The sequence below is a fragment of the Lissotriton vulgaris genome, chromosome 8, assembly GCF_964263255.1.
Source record: "Lissotriton vulgaris chromosome 8, aLisVul1.2, whole genome shotgun sequence".
Taxonomy (NCBI): Eukaryota; Metazoa; Chordata; class Amphibia; order Caudata; family Salamandridae; genus Lissotriton; species Lissotriton vulgaris.
Genome location: NC_141696.1, coordinates 450699492 through 450715198, shown reverse-complemented (window position 1 = coordinate 450715198; position 15707 = coordinate 450699492). Strand labels below are relative to the sequence as shown.

At 45.4% G+C, this 15707-nt stretch overlaps 1 protein-coding gene across 1 annotated transcript in view; it reads right to left on the bottom strand.

The window, feature by feature from the left end:
• Window positions 1–15707, bottom strand: part of LOC147697160 (ATP-binding cassette sub-family C member 5-like) — a 2119944-nt gene that overhangs the window by 102507 nt on the left and 2001730 nt on the right. The window contains exon 29 of the mRNA XM_086934231.1: window positions 2539–2652. Within this exon, the coding sequence (XP_086790357.1) occupies window positions 2539–2652 (114 nt within the window). The remainder of the gene's footprint in view (window positions 1–2538; window positions 2653–15707) is intronic.

Sequence of the window (15707 nt, the reverse complement as noted above, 5' to 3'; positions counted from 1 at the left end):
CAAATAGGGACCCTTGCTTCTAGTCAGGGTAAGGGACTACACTTCTAAAACAACCTCTGCTCACCCCCTTGGTAAGCTTGGCATGAGCAGACAGGCGTATCTCAGAGGCAGCGTGTAAAGAATTTGAGAACAAATACAATAATACAGTGAAAACACTACAAATGGACACCACACCAGTTTAGAAAAATAAGTAATCTTTACTAGACTTAACACAAGATCAAATGACAACAATCCACAAAACTATAATAAAAATAAGACTTTAAAATGGTCGAAATTGCTTAGTTCACTTTAGATTGTAAATGCGACACTTTACTCTCAAAGTACCTGGGATGCGTAACGCAAAACAAACCAAAGGGTCGCAGGGAAGTTGATGCGCCATTCCTTACACTAAGGGGAGTGGATGCATCAGTTCTGTCTGTTAGAAACCCTAGCACAACAGCAGGCACTTCAACTCCCAGCAAGGGAATTCAGTTGGGAGCTAGTGGTGACGTTGTGTATCCCTGAGACTTCAGGCAGGAGGCAAGCACAGTTCAAACCCTTGAAGATTCTTCTTCAAGATGATGAAAGCACACTCAGTCCTTTTTCTCCTTTCTTTGGCAATGAAGCAACCACTGCAGGCCAACCCCCAAACAGGACACAACACAGGGGTAGTCACCTCATTCAGTTTCTCTGGTTCTTCTCCTCAGCAAAGGGTCGTCTTGATTCCCAGAAGTGATCTAAAGTTCTGGGGTCTGGGCCCCAATATTTATACTGCAAAATCCTTTGTCTCTGAAGGCAGAGAGTGTCTGTGCCTAGTCCAAACCAGTTCTGGGTGCATTCTGCCAGTGCACAACGTCTTCCTTTGTCAGTGTGGGCCAGGGTCATCAGACGCACCACAGGAAGTGGAGCCAGCATTGTGGAAGGCAGGCACAGCCCTTTTCAGGCCCAGGTGCTACTCCTCCCACCACTCCCAATCCAGATAGTCTATTCATCATTGTGCTGACTCATCTTGTCTCCTGGAGCCACCCCAGCCCCTGTCACTCACAAACCAGACATGGGATACACAACCTAGGAGATGCAGGCTTGGATGGTTAGGCAAGAAATTACCTACTACTACTAAGTGGTATTTTCAAACACAGAATGTTAAAACCAACTTTACTAAAAGATGTATTTTATCATTCTGAGTTCAGGCATACTAAACTCAAATTTCTACCTAGTTCCCTACGTCAGTTAGGATTATAAGATGTTATAATCAAACTGCCCATTCTGGCGTATGGGATCAGGTAGCCTTGTAATAGTGAAAAACAAAATTGGCTGTATTTTACTATCAGGACATGCCACAGTCACCAGGGAATGTCCTCCTTTTACACACAATGCACCATGCCCATGGGGGTACCTTGGGCCTACCTTAGGGGTGACTAATATGTAGAAAATGGAAGGTTTAGGGACTGGCAAGTGGGTGCACTTGCCAAGTCGACATGGCAGCCCGAGGCTGCACACAGGCTCTGCAATGGCAGGCCTGAGCCATAGGTTATAAGCTGCTCTAGTGGGTGGCACAATCAGTGCTGCAAGCCCACCAGCAGCATTTGATTTACAAGTCCTGGGCACACGTGGCGCACTGTACTAAGGTCTGACAAGTAAACCAAATAAGCCAATCAGGGAGTCACTAATCCATTACAATACTTTACAATAGGGAGCATATGCACTTTAGCACTAATCAGCAATGGTAAAGTGCCCAGAGTCATAAAACAGCCAACAACAGGTCAGACAAAATACAGGAGGAAGGCAAAAAGTTCAGGGATGACCCTGTGAAAAGTGCCAAGTCCAACACCTGCCCAGTTTTGAAAGGGTATTCCTCTGATTCATGCAGGCTTCTTTTTTCCAGCCCGGTTCTACCATGCACACCATGGTGGCATAAGACAGGGAAAAAATTGAAATGCCCTCTTGCATTTAATGGATACTGCTTTTCATTTGCTGGAAACAATCCCTCGTTCTATAGGGTTAGTTTACAGAATATAAAAGTAATTGCTAATAGGTCGACCACAGCACCATGGCATGGCCTACCTGCCGTTGTTTGTTTTGCCTCCAGAAATTGCTTCCATCGTGTTGGCAGAACAGTTTTTTTGAAAAGCCCTTCCAAGCTAACAGGAAACTGCAAATAGCACAGGTTGGCCACTCCTGGGCTTCAGGTGACAGTGCAGCCCCAGCCCCAGTCATTTAGCAGGCGGCCCCAACCAGTGGTCTTAATGACATCCTTAATCACTTTATGAAATATAGTTTTTCCTGGTCACTGATTTATTTTTGTGATTGCTCTATCTTACTGTATCTGATTTTAAACATACTACCATGTCCTAGAGTAATCTCTACTGCTCGTCAATGTACAATGGAGTACAATGGTAATACTTTTTTTAGTAGAATGCATTGGTGTCTTAGGACTTTGGACATCAGAGGTAAACAACAGTAACCCCCAGGGATATTCCACCCCAACCTTAGGGCCCAGAAGTAAGGCCTCACAACCACACTATTCAGTGGCTTCATTACTACAAATATAGTTCTCACTTTATTGTTTCGAAGTAAAGCTCGGGCCATGCATAGCAATTGACGTTCTCCAACTGAAAAATTGTTTCCATTTTCAGTCACTTCTGCGTGCAGACCTTTGTGTAGCTGCAAGATCTAAAATAAAATAAAATAATTAAAATTGTAATATCTTTGAGTAATGCAAAGTTCTACTACAGTTCCATACAATCTCATAACAAACATGCAATTCACAGTCATTGACAATGTTTCAAAGGCTTTATATAATTTACAAAATTATTCCTAATATAGATGATCCAAAAATCAGACTGTACATGGTCTATTTCTAGATTTCTTTGCACACTGTTTTACTTTTTCTAAAATTGTCAGGTTTAGTAAATGTAAATACATGAGTAGTTGTGTAATACAAATTAGCAGGGGTAAAATAACACTAGAACATATATATAAATCTACTGCAATTTCTCAAACTTCTTGGTTTACTTTTCTTTCAGAGGAATGCTGTTTCATGTTGTTTTGTCTCGGTACAATGCAGGACTGTTGTTGCTGCAGGATGGAGATACCTCATGGATCTTTTTCCCTCAGGTAAGTACATCATGGTGTGTTGAAGTTTTGTTCTGGACTGGGGCCAAACTAACATGACTACATGGAACCCCAAACCTTTTACTCTTACCATTTTAGTGACACTCATTTGCTGTATGCAGAACATGTAGGGGTATATTTACTAAGATTTTGCGCTGTGTTTGCGTCACACAAGTGATGCAAAATCTTTTTATACCAATTTAATTTCCAGGGCCAAAGGGCTAAGTATGAGTGGTGTACCGGCGTTCCCATGCAACCCTCCAAGGTTTTTGACGCAATACCCTATTTACACGGTTTTGCCGGATAAAACAGTGCATATTTCACATAGGTGATACTACGGAAAAATGTTTGAATTTCTCCTTTCTTTTGCAACATTGCATGTTTGCTGCACTGTACAGCACATTTAAAATGTGGGAAAAGTTTGAAAGTTAGTTTAAGCATTGTATTTTGTACTGTAAGGGTATCCTTCCAGTACCAAACTGTTGGACTTGGCCCTTCTGGCAGGTTCACCCCTGAACTGTTTGCTTTTAATTGTGACCTGGTGCTAGGGATTTTTGGCTTCTGTGCACTTTACCACTGTGTCCCAGGGTAAAGTGCGTGCATGTGGTAAGGTTGGCCTCTCCTCCCATAGGAAGGCATGGGGAATGTACGTGTCCCTGGTAGTTCCTGATGGGTGGGGAGTGTAGTGGCGAGTTTGGTATGTACGGACTCGTGTGATTAAATGCTGCGCGATGATATGTGCGGCGTTAATGTGCCTAGTGTGGAAGTGCCACTTCTAGAAGTTGGCATGTCTGTGTAATAAAGGGGAATCGGCTGTCTGGCTTTCGATTGGCTGGAGCTGGCTGGTGAACCTGGCTCCAGGAGTAGGATGGGTCTGCTCCGGTGGTGAATAGAGAGATTGACAGCCAGATGGGTGGGAGGAGTGCACCTGGGACCTGAATAGGTCTGGGCTTTCCCCACACAATGCTGGCTCCGCCCCCTGTGGTGCGACTAATAACCATAGCCTGGCCAGTGAATGGTGAGAGGGGCTGAGCACAACAGAGTGCTCCAAAACCAGCTGCGACTGGTATTCCCCCCACCCTGCAGACACAGGCAAAGGAAATGTGTATACATAAAGGGGCTGTGACCCCTTACAAAATGTTCTTCCTGATCCTATCTTGAGGTGGGCCTGCTGCTGCTGCTGGGTGCCAGGAGGACCGCCACTGGGACTGCCTCCCTGCCTGGAGGGCCCTGTGAGCTGGCCCCTGGGCCCAGCCTTTGCCCCCCCGCCTTCCTAAGGACTGTTTCTAACCTTTGCCTGCAGCGCCTGGGGAAGCGCTTTATTCCCCTTGCCAGGAGCGGTGTTGTAATTGCCCCTTTTTATTTTAGGGGGGAAGCAGGTGGCCACCCTGCATTTTGCCTGGCTTGGGAGCCATCCTAGCGGGTGCCTATGCCGAATAATTGCTAATTTTGGCGCGGGTGCCCACCCCGCAAATTGCTGACTTTTGTTATCCCGCGCGGGTGCCATCCCGCTATCTTGCCGAGTTCCGGTTGTAACCCTGGCAGGTGCCCAGCCCGCCAGGGACTTTATATTTAATTATACCGGGAGCCCACCCCGTTTTATTATTCAATTTACGGAAGCCTACCCCGCGTTTGCCCCGGAAAACGTCACCGCCGCAACCCGGGCTTTGCAGGAAGTCAGGCAGCCCCGCTGAGGACGTGGGCGTGGCCGCCAGGACAAACGAGAATAGGCCGGAAGTCCCGCGCCCTCGCAGCCGCGGCGCGAGGAGCAAAGCGGCTGAAGGTGCAGGTGGGGCGCCGGTGTTGAAAGAGAGCCCCGCGCTGCCTAAAGGAGAAGCCAGGCCGGTGTCCCTCCCGGGGTCACCCAAGAGTGAGGGAGAGCCTTGGAGGGCAGCCGAGAAGTGCTCGAGTGCAGGTCCGGCCCGAGGAGCCCTGCCGACCCGGTGAGTGGGGCCCCGGTGCTGCTTTGAGGAGAGGGGGGCATCGGGGCACATTGCCGGTGCCCGCCCCCCTCAGTGATGCTAGCTTGATCTTGGGGGTAGTGCCTGGAAGGGTAGAGTGGCCCCGGTTGGCGGTGGGCTGCTCCCCCGTGGCCCCGCACCATTAATTCCCGAGTCCCCATAGCGGGACTCCAACGATTCCGGGGGCCATTGTCTTGCAAGTCCCCAGTGCGGGGCTCCAGCGCGAGGACATTTTGTTTATTTAGAGCCTGTCGAGGCTCCAAAGATCCCGGGGGCATTTCTTTTGCTAGTGGAGCCGCCCCGGAAGGCAGCGGGCCGATTCCCCTTCAATATCAGCCCCAATTATTTCTAGAGCCTAGAAGGCTCCGAGGGCACATTGCGGTTTAGAGCCCACGGGGCCCCACCGGGCACAGTTATTAGTCAGAGCCCCAGAGGAGATCCAGGAGGCACGCTGGTGCCAGGATCAGTTCCACAGCTGCCCAGCGCTTAGTGGGCAGCTTCTTCGTTTAGGCCCTTGCAAATCTTCTTTGGCTGCCTGCGCTGCCAGCCCAGACATTCTGGACATTGGGCCTGTAAGTCCCTGTGAGGCCAGGTTGGCCTGGGGTCAGTTCTGTGATTTTGGCGCAAATGTGTGATTACCTGCCTAATGTGATTTCTGCATTTATTCATTTTGAAAGTTTTATAGAGCGCGGACAAGACCCTTGCGGGTATCAGAGCGCTTTACAATAAATGAGTTTAGTTATATCTTACATTAACAGATATGCAAGACCATAATACATAGCATTATTCATGAAGACAAAAAAGTAAAGAAACATGATGCAGAACAGGAATGGCCTGGGGAGTCATAGTAGAATAATGAGGATAAAAAAGTCAAAATATATAGCAAATCGTTGAGTATACAAACAGCAAAGCAGTAAGGTGCAGAGCAAGGGCGTGCTGACGCAGGAAGGTCGTGATATCCTGGGACTATGTTTAGGTGAATTTTGCCATAAGGATTCCCTTTACTTCCAACTTGAAGGATGAGGTGGAGGGGTTAAGTCTTATTTCCGGAGGAAGGGCATTCCATATCCTGGGTGCCATTCCTGAGAATGATCGTTTGTATGTTTTTTTCTTGTGGAATTTTTGTGGCTTCAAAAGGAGGATTTCCGCACTTCTTGTGGATCTATTCCCACTGGATATTGTGTGTTTTTGTGTGAGATAGCTGGGAGCATTGTGATGTAAGGCCTTGTGTGTCATGCAAGCTATTTTCAGGTGGATTATGGCTTCAAATGGCAGCCAGTTTAGAGATTTTAGATCAGGGGAGATGTGAGACCTTCTTTTCGAGCCTGTGATGAGACTCGCTGCTGTGTTGGTGGCGGCTCTTAGGGGAGCTGTGGCTTTGGGGCGACCGCAAAGTGAGACATTTGCATAGTCCAGCCGCGGTAGAACTAGGGTTTGAACCGCCATCTTGAAGTCATTGGGAGGTAGGAAGGGTTTCAACTTCCTTAGTGAATTAATCTGAAAGTTTGCTCCCTTCGTTGCCTTGTTAATGTGTTTCTGCATATTGAGGTTGCAGTCCAGAGTTAAACCCAATGGTTTAGCTGAATTCACAATGGTTGGTTGCACGTTGAGTGCTGTAAGGTGTTTGATCCAATTGTGCATTATCGGGACTTTGGCTGGTGGGGCAATAAGAAGGAATTCAGTTTTCAAAGCATTTAATTTGAGGTGCTTTTCTGCCAGCCATGTTTGGATGGACTTAAGAGTGGAGTTAAGCAGATTAATGTCATCAAGGGTGTTGATCTTGAGGTACAGTTGGGTATCGTCAGCGTACATGTGAAATTGCACGTTGGACGCTTGTAGCAGATCAGTGAGTGGTTCCATGAATAAATTAAAGAGTGTAGGGGAAAGCGAGGAGCCTTGAGGGACTCCTAGCGTCACTGGAACGGATTTGGACAGGGTGTTGTTAACTTGAGTCTGGTTTTGCAGAAAAGAGGTAAACCAGTTGAGCACTGACCCTGATAGACCCATTCTGTGCTTCAACAGATCAATCAAGTTCACGTGTTTGACCGTATCGAACGCTGAGGAGAGGTCTAGTAGGATCAGAAGCCATGCTTCGTTTTGATCCAGTATTTGAAGTGCATCATCAATGATGTGTGTCATGGCTGATTCCGTGCTGTGGTTTGCATGGAAGCCAGATTGGTGTTTGTTGAGAAGGTTGAAGTGAACAATATGATTTGTCAGTTGATGGTGAACACATTTTTCCAGAAGCTTGGCCAGGGTGGGAATATTGGAAATAGGGCAATAGTAAATAGGGCGATAGTTGTTTAGGTCCGTGGTGTCAGCTGTGGGTTTCTTAAGGATGGGAGAAACCTGCCCCACGTTTAGGGAGTCAGGGATGCAACCTTGTAGAAGTGAGCTGTTTATGATTTTGGTCCAGAGAGGTAGTAGCAAAGGGATAATATCTTTAACCGCATTTGCGGGTAGAGGGTCACTAAGGTGATTGGAAGGCTTCAGGGCATTGAGAAATTTGCCTATAGTGTCTTCAGAATAGGTGTAAAAATATGACCATGCTGCGTCGTTTTTTAGAGCAAACTTAGATGGGATTTGTTGTGTTGAGATTGTGGGTAGAGAAGTTTTGGTGAGCGGGCAGAAGAGAGAGTTTAGATCATTGATGAGATCTTTCTTGATGTTCTCAGTCTTTGTATTAAAGTAGTTGGAAAAGTCTTCACATGTGGGTTGAGGTTGAGTTAGATCTTGTGGGCGTTGAGGTTGGTCCTTAGATTGAGTTTTGATTAATTCAAAATGTTTATTGGGACGGTTTCTTGCCTGGTCAAGTTGTTGGCTGAAGAAGACTGTCTTGGTGCGCTTGACCTATCGATAGTAGGAATTTCTCTTTCTTTTTAGGGTCATGAGGAGCTTGCCGGATGGTACTGATCTCCAGTTGCGTTCAGCAGTTCTAAGAGAGCGTCTGTCCTCGTTAAGAAGATAATTGAACCAGGGTTTAGAGACTTTAGTGGAAACTCTTTTTAGTTGCAGGGGAGCAAATTTGTTAATAATCGAGGTCATAGAGTTGAGGTAGTGGTTGGTGAGATCATGTACATTGGAGGACCCAGTGGGGGGTAGAAGTAGGTTCTGTCTTGAAGTAGGTAGAGTGTTTTGGTTGAGTTTTTTCCAATCTCGTTTCCATACTTTAGGTTTTGTGGATTGGGTTGCGTTAAGTTTGACTGTTTCATTGATGAAGAAGGTGATGATGTGATGGTCTGACCAATCACAGGGGAGGATCGACTCCAATTGAGTGGAATCGCTCTTAGAGATTATTAAGTCAAGAGTAGCGCCTTTATTGTGTGTAGGGCTGTTGCAAATTTGGTTGAGGTCTAATGCGTTCAGGAAGTTTTTGAGACTGTTGACCACTGTGTTGTTGGGATCGTTCGTCGCCCAGGAAGATTTGGGTGTTTTGTCGACCAGTGTGAGTTGTGATCATGTCCATGAGAAATTCAGTGAAGAGAAGGTTGTCACCAGGTGAGTGATAAATGATGTGTAGCAAACAGACAGGTTTGCCCTTACTACTAATGCCGAGGCTTATGTGTTCACAGGAAGGGAGTGCCGAGGATATAGCTCTGTTTACGGTGATGTTGCTCCAGTGTATACATGCAATACCTCCTCCAATCTTACCAGTCCTGTCAAGCCTGATGATGTCATAGTTAGGGGGTACTAGGATGTCGATGAGTGGCGAGGAAGATTCTGTAATCCATGTTTCAGTGAGAATTATCAGCACCCGATCAGTAGAGGTAATGAGATTGGCTATGTCGGTAGCGTGCTTAGAGGCCGATCTGCAATTCAAAAGTCTGCATTTCAGCCGGGTTGTGGAGCGGGAAGGGGTGAAATCCTGTATGATTGGGACTTTAAAGAGATTATTGTCGGTGATTCCTCTGTTGTGGTGAGTAGAGGGCCTTTGAGGGTTGGCAAGGATAGGAGGGATAGGCATGTGTGTGAGTGAAACGGGGGTCGTACAGAAGGGTTCATAGGAGAGCAGGAGAGTGCGAAGTTCGGTCTCCGAAAAAGCGTTGTTGGCACGCGTTGGCCGGGAGGATAGATTACGGGAGGGTATTGATTTCCAACTGGGAGTGTTGTGTTTGGGGGGGTTGGGAAGATGGGTAGGGGATTTGCTAGGTAAACTGGCTCTGCATGATCTGGGGGGCCCTGGGTGACTCAATAGCATCTCTTTAAAAGCGTGGAGATCCTTTTTGATTGTATGAAGCATGGACATGATCTCCTTTAAACAAGAATCAGGTGTGTTTATGATAGGGGAGGGAGGTGGTGAGAGAAGTGTGTGTGTCTGGAGTGTAGGCTGGATGGGTACATGGGCTGGTGCCGGAGTGCGTGTGTGAATATGTGTAGGTGAATGCGTGTGTGGGAGGGGTGTTGATGTTGGTGGCTAAGTAGTGGGTTTGGAGTGTTGGTGTGCGGGTGTGTGAGGTGCGGTTGGGTGGAGTTGGCGTTCAAAGGGTGGACTGATGTCTGAGGAATCAAGGGGTGACACGCGGAGTGTAAGCGACTGAGCTGTGGGGGATTGGTTAGTGTGAGTGGAGATCTTGATAGTTGAGTTGACGCGAGTAGAGGAAGAAGTAGACGGAGAGAGGGTAATGTTAGAGCGGTGGGGGGCTATGGTGGTTTCCGTGGTGAGTTCAAATGCTAACGTGGGTGCAGAGGTAGAGTGGGTCATGCTCTATGTGGATTGATTGGTCTGGGCGGAGTTCGAATTGGGCGTGTTAATGAAAGGAGGGGGTGGGGTGGGGGGAGAGATGGAAAAGGGAGGGGTTGTGTGGCGGGGTGGGGAGCGTCAGGAGAGGGTTCATTTGCTGATGGGGGTACGTATGTAGATTTGGTCCTGTTAGGGGGGGATAGTTTGAGTTGGGAGGAATCGATGTTGAGTGTGGTATTGTGAGGTGTGGTAAGAGTAGGGGGAAAGAAGATGAGGGAGAGGGTGGTGAAGGAGGGATGAGGAGCTATGATCGAGCCTTGAGTGGTTTCGGTGGCTAGGTGTGGTGCGGATGTAGACTCTGCCATGATGGGTATGGTAATCGTGCGATGTTTTGGTGAGGTGCTGCTGCGTGTATTAGTGGGGGTAGATGTCAGGGTAATAGGGGTAGAGGAGGTGGATGAATCTGAAGCCCTTGATGGTCGGGAGAGAGGATTAGGGGAGAGGCCAAAGGGCGTTAGGGCAGTAGCGCCAGGAATAGTGGTGGTGGGGGTGGAAAGGAAGGCATCTTGGGTATTGTCCACTCGTTCTTTAATGATGGGGAAGATGTTATCTAGGAGATTTAGACTACGGTCCGTGGCTTGGATGAGGGTAACAATCAAAAGGGAATTGGTTCCTTTCTGTGGTTCCTAAATTAAAGCGCAAAACGCTTTGAGGAATAAGACACCAAAAACATTTCTGATCTCAATGATGTATATCCTGATATGTTCCACAATTATCTCAAAAAAACATAATTTTCATTAAAATCAAATTTATTAAAAACTTAGTCAAAAACCAGCATGATATATAATCAACAGTTTTGCATGTAAAAACAATCACAATACATTGACATTGAGCACATGTACAAATTCACAATAGTTAAAAGTAGTCAAGTTGTCGACGCGTTTCGGTGTTTAAGATTGATGATACACCTTCCTCAGGACTACAATCAAATTTCTTCAATCTAAAAATATACGGAACAGTCAGTTAGTGTACATTCATTGAGGGATCTCATTTACAGAAAGTTTTTTTACAATTCTATCGGTGTCTAGAGTGTAAAAAAGAAGATTTCTTACTCAATTAGCAGTATTCAATTTGCGGTGTCATTCTAAATCCTGGGGATAGATAAATCTTATCCACTCTTATGATTCTGGTTTGTTCCTTTAAAAGACCTGTGTACACATAATATTATTTTGTGTACAATTAGTGTGTTTGATTTAATCCATAAAACTACCTCTTTTATCACCATTAAAGTTAGGTAATCCAATGCTTACTTTGTATTTTATGGTAGGAGCCTTAAGGTTTTGTTTTCAACCATATGGATATGTTTCTTTTCCACTGTTAATAATCAGGATGGTTCCTTAAAATAACCTGTGTATACATAATAATATCAGGTATACAGTCAGTGTATTTCATTTGAGACACAAAATTTGAAGTACTTTATAGAACTAGTTAAAAGTATGCTTACTATGTAGCTGGTAATAGGAGCGTTAGATTTCATTCGTTATGTGGAAGACTCAGGGTGAACCTCTGATGGGCGTCTTTTCTACTTTTAGCTCTTGCTTTAGTATGAAGGAGATGGAGTACTTCTTTTTAAAAATTGAAGACGATTCCTTTTATCTAGGTAGAGAAATCGAGTGCACATTTTACACTTTATCGTATTCCATTACTTGGAGGTGATTCTATTCAGTTTGGGTGACGCTCTATTATATTCTTTGTAAACATAGAGCGTATATGCTTTAAACAGTGCAAATTAAAAAACTGTTGCAGTGTTTAAAACATATACGCTCTATGTTTACAAAGAATATAATAGAGCGTCACCCAAACTGAATAGAATCACCTCCAAGTAATGGAATACGATAAAGTGTAAAATGTGCACTCCATTTCTCTACCTAGATAAAAGGAATCGTCTTCAATTTTTAAAAAGAAGTACTCCATCTCCTTCATACTAAAGCAAGAGCTAAAAGTGGAAAAGACGCCCATCAGAGGTTCACCCTGAGTCTTCCACATAATGAATGAAATCTAACGCTCCTATTACCAGCTACATAGTAAGCATACTTTTAACTAGTTCTATAAAGTACTTCAAATTTTGTGTCTCAAATGAAATACACTGACTGTATACCTGATATTATTATGTATACACAGGTTATTTTAAGGAACCATCCTGATTATTAACAGTGGAAAAGAAACATATCCATATGGTTGAAAACAAAACCTTAAGGCTCCTACCATAAAATACAAAGTAAGCATTGGATTACCTAACTTTAATGGTGATAAAAGAGGTAGTTTTATGGATTAAATCAAACACACTAATTGTACACAAAATAATATTATGTGTACACATGTCTTTTAAAGGAACAAACCAGAATCATAAGAGTGGATAAGATTTATCTATCCCCAGGATTTAGACTGACACCGCAAATTGAATACTGCTAATTGAGTAAGAAATCTTCTTTTTTACACTCTAGACACCGATAGAATTGTAAAAAAACTTTCTGTAAATGAGATCCCTCAATGAATGTACACTAACTGACTGTTCCGTATATTTTTAGATTGAAGAAATTTGATTGTAGTCCTGAGGAAGGTGTATCATCAATCTTAAACACCGAAACGCGTCGACAACTTGACTACTTTTAACTATTGTGAATTTGTACATGTGCTCAATGTCAATGTATTGTGATTGTTTTTACATGCAAAACTGTTGATTATATATCATGCTGGTTTTTGACTAAGTTTTTAATAAATTTGATTTTAATGAAAATTATGTTTTTTTGAGATAATTGTGGAACATATCAGGATATACATCATTGAGATCAGAAATGTTTTTGGTGTCTTATTCCTCAAAGCGTTTTGCGCTTTAATTTAGGAACCACAGAAAGGAACCAATTCCCTTTTGATTGTTGCTATATTTCCCAGTCCTTTCTCGGTTTGTTAGGGAAAACTCTCTCTTTTGTTGGATGAGGGTAATACCGTTGTTGTAGATGGTGATAGTTTCTGTAGCTTGGAAGAGTTGGGAGGGGGTGATATAGATAGCTAGACAATGTGCCGATTTTCTTGTGGAAGATATCGGAAAGATGGCTAAGAGTGCTTTCCTCCATCGTGCTCTCCGTTTTGTGTGGAAGATGAAGTCGATGGTTGTGTGCCCATTGCGTGGGGAGGAGTAGGGATCAGCGAAGAGAGTTTCAGGGTGTGATTTGATAAAAGAGTGTTTGAACCGTTTGGCCGATTGTTTTGTGAGACCAGGGGGTTAGACGATGTTGCGAGTGTGGGTACCTGTGAGTTCCATGGTATATGTGGGAAAGTGGGAGCGGATGAGAAGGTGCCCGAGAGACTAAAGGTGGCTGTGACCAGGGAGGGGTTCAGAGAGAGGAACAGGTGGCGGAGGAGGTAAGGTGGATGTGATTAGATGCTACGAATGTGAAAGGTTTCTAATGGGCTAGGGGGACAAAGGGGTAGGTAGATGCCATGAGATACGAAGTATGTGCCTAGGGGGCAAAGAGGGTGAATCAGGGTAAGATGGTCGACTCCCTGGTAGAGAGTAATTAAGCTGGAAGGTAGAACTCTGTTTCCTATAAAGAGGAAAAGTTGGTGTAGTCCTACTTTGCTGACCATTCAACTGTAGGGGGGGCTAAAGGGGAGCAGAGTCCTGTTTTTATGTTCATGAACCAGGACAAAGACTATGGTCCTATTTCAGTTTTGATGAAGGCCACAGGAGGTGAGTGTAGTAAGGGAGAGAGTGCAGAGGAATGGATGGGGGGAGACCACTACTCTACAAGCCATCGGCCATATTAGGTGCTGAAAGTAAGAAAAGTACTGACAAGAAAACTGGGAGTGGAAATGTAGGATCATGAGGAGCAGAAATAAACGGTGATCGAAAGCACAAAAATCGAATAGTCAATAGATCGAAATTACAAATACCTGGTGCCTAAGGAAAAGGCTAGGCTGTTTCTGGGGCCGGCTCACTCGATGAGATGCAGCGTCACGACCCACCTGATCTCGTTCGGCTGTAAGCACCGAGGATGCTCCCTGGGGGGAACGGTCAACAAGACAGAGGCGGGACTCATACCTGCAAGCATACATTTTTGACCTTAGATGGGTAGGTAGGGTGGTCGGAGGACGTATAGTCTGGGATATATCCTTGTTGTGAAATCATTCCAATATGGCCGCCTCCTTTGGGTAGAGCCACATAGACAGCTGCGCAGTCCTATGTCTTTTTCCATTAGCTGTGGATCCCCCGGATTAGTCTTGTTTCACTTTCCACACAGCCTAAAGTTTTTTTCGGTTGTTATGGCTTGATTTGGATTCACAGGGGTTGCTGTTGATCTCAGGTTATAATGACCAGTAGCAGGGGGTGTGCCTCCCGCTCTTGTTGTTGGTGTGGTCAGCCATTTTGTCCATCTGTGACCCAGTGAATACAGCCAGCCAAGCTAGAGTGAGGCTATGAGCAGGCTATGAGCAGTGAAGCAATAAAAGTGAAAGTGAGACAGCAACATATACAGACATTGCCAAACCGGTGTGATCAATCTGTAGGTTCGCTGATCATGTGTTCCTTTCCAGATGCGTGCAAATTCTTTTTCACCAAATTTCAATAATTAGAGATCAGGAATAACACCGTGCAATCAGCGTTGTTATGGGCCTATCTAGGGGGGCGGGGCTTAGCAGCGGATTCGGCCGCTGAACTAAGCGGTGCTTCTTACGGTCGGCCCGTCCCATGCACGCTCATCTGCGATGCAAAATTGGCGATTTTCCTGCAGGAAGAGACTGCCTCGCTTGGGGCAGACCAGGAGCTTCTGACTCCTCGGTTGGCAAGGAGACCTGGAGTGTGGATCTTGCAGTACAGTGGCAGCGCTACAGTGGAGCGAGGTGAGCCTGCCGGGTTGCAGTAAACCCCATACCTCGTTTAAAGTCAGCAGGGCTAGCTCTCTCTTTGATCCGACACGTCCGCTCCCTCGTCCCGGGGTGGGCAGGTCTTTTTTCCACTGCAGCGCGAGTCAGTCGCATCGGTCCGATGACTGCCGTCAATATGCAAATGCCTTATTGCCTATACCCCTGAATGTATGTGATGCTTAGGAGGTTGTTTTTCCTAATGTAGGTTCTGTTGGTGAGTTCACGGTTACCTGCGTGATATATGCCTAAGGTGGTTAGGGTTGCGTAGTGTGTACTTACTTTTTACCAGTGGTTACTGGTTGTGTGCTACAGTTGCTATTTGGTAATACAATTATTCTATGTTCTAAGTGCTATTTCTACAAAGTGTTATTCCTACAAAGTGCTAATTCTACCAAGTGCTAGTTCTAAAAGTGCTAATTCCTGACAGTGGTCCATGTGGCCCTGTCCCGTGTACATAATCCCCTGTAAATTCTGCCCGTGCCAGTGGCACATTGGAAATTGTGTGTTTATTATCTAATGTGTTTGGTATAATACAAAGGCTATTTTTATATATAACCTTGTGTGGAGTTTCCTTTGTGGTGGGTCTTGGGTGTTGTTGCTGGGTGCGCGCGCAAACGCTTTACACCTTGCCTCTGAGATAAGCCTAACTGCTTGTGCCAAGCTACCAAGGGGGTTAGCAGGGGTTATCTTGGTGGGTGACTTCCTTGCCCTGATGTAGAATGGTGCTTTCTGCCTGGCTTTGGCGCAAGCCTCAGCCAACCGGAAATCCCCATTTCTAACAAAAACCTATACTAGACTCACGCAGACACCTTTGCACTATGGTACAAAGGTGTGTGTGTGGGGAACAACAGCAAATTTCAATGCTGGCGCTTGGGAGAGGGGATGAGAGTATTTCTGTAAACGTGGTGCTCTCCTGCTCTCTCCCAATCATGCAACGCAACACAGACTTTTTAGCTGCTGCGCTCCATGAGAATTTAGTAAATCTGCACCTTTGTGTCCAGTGTCTCCAGCATTCATCTATCGCCTAGCCCTGTTAAGCTTGCCAGTCG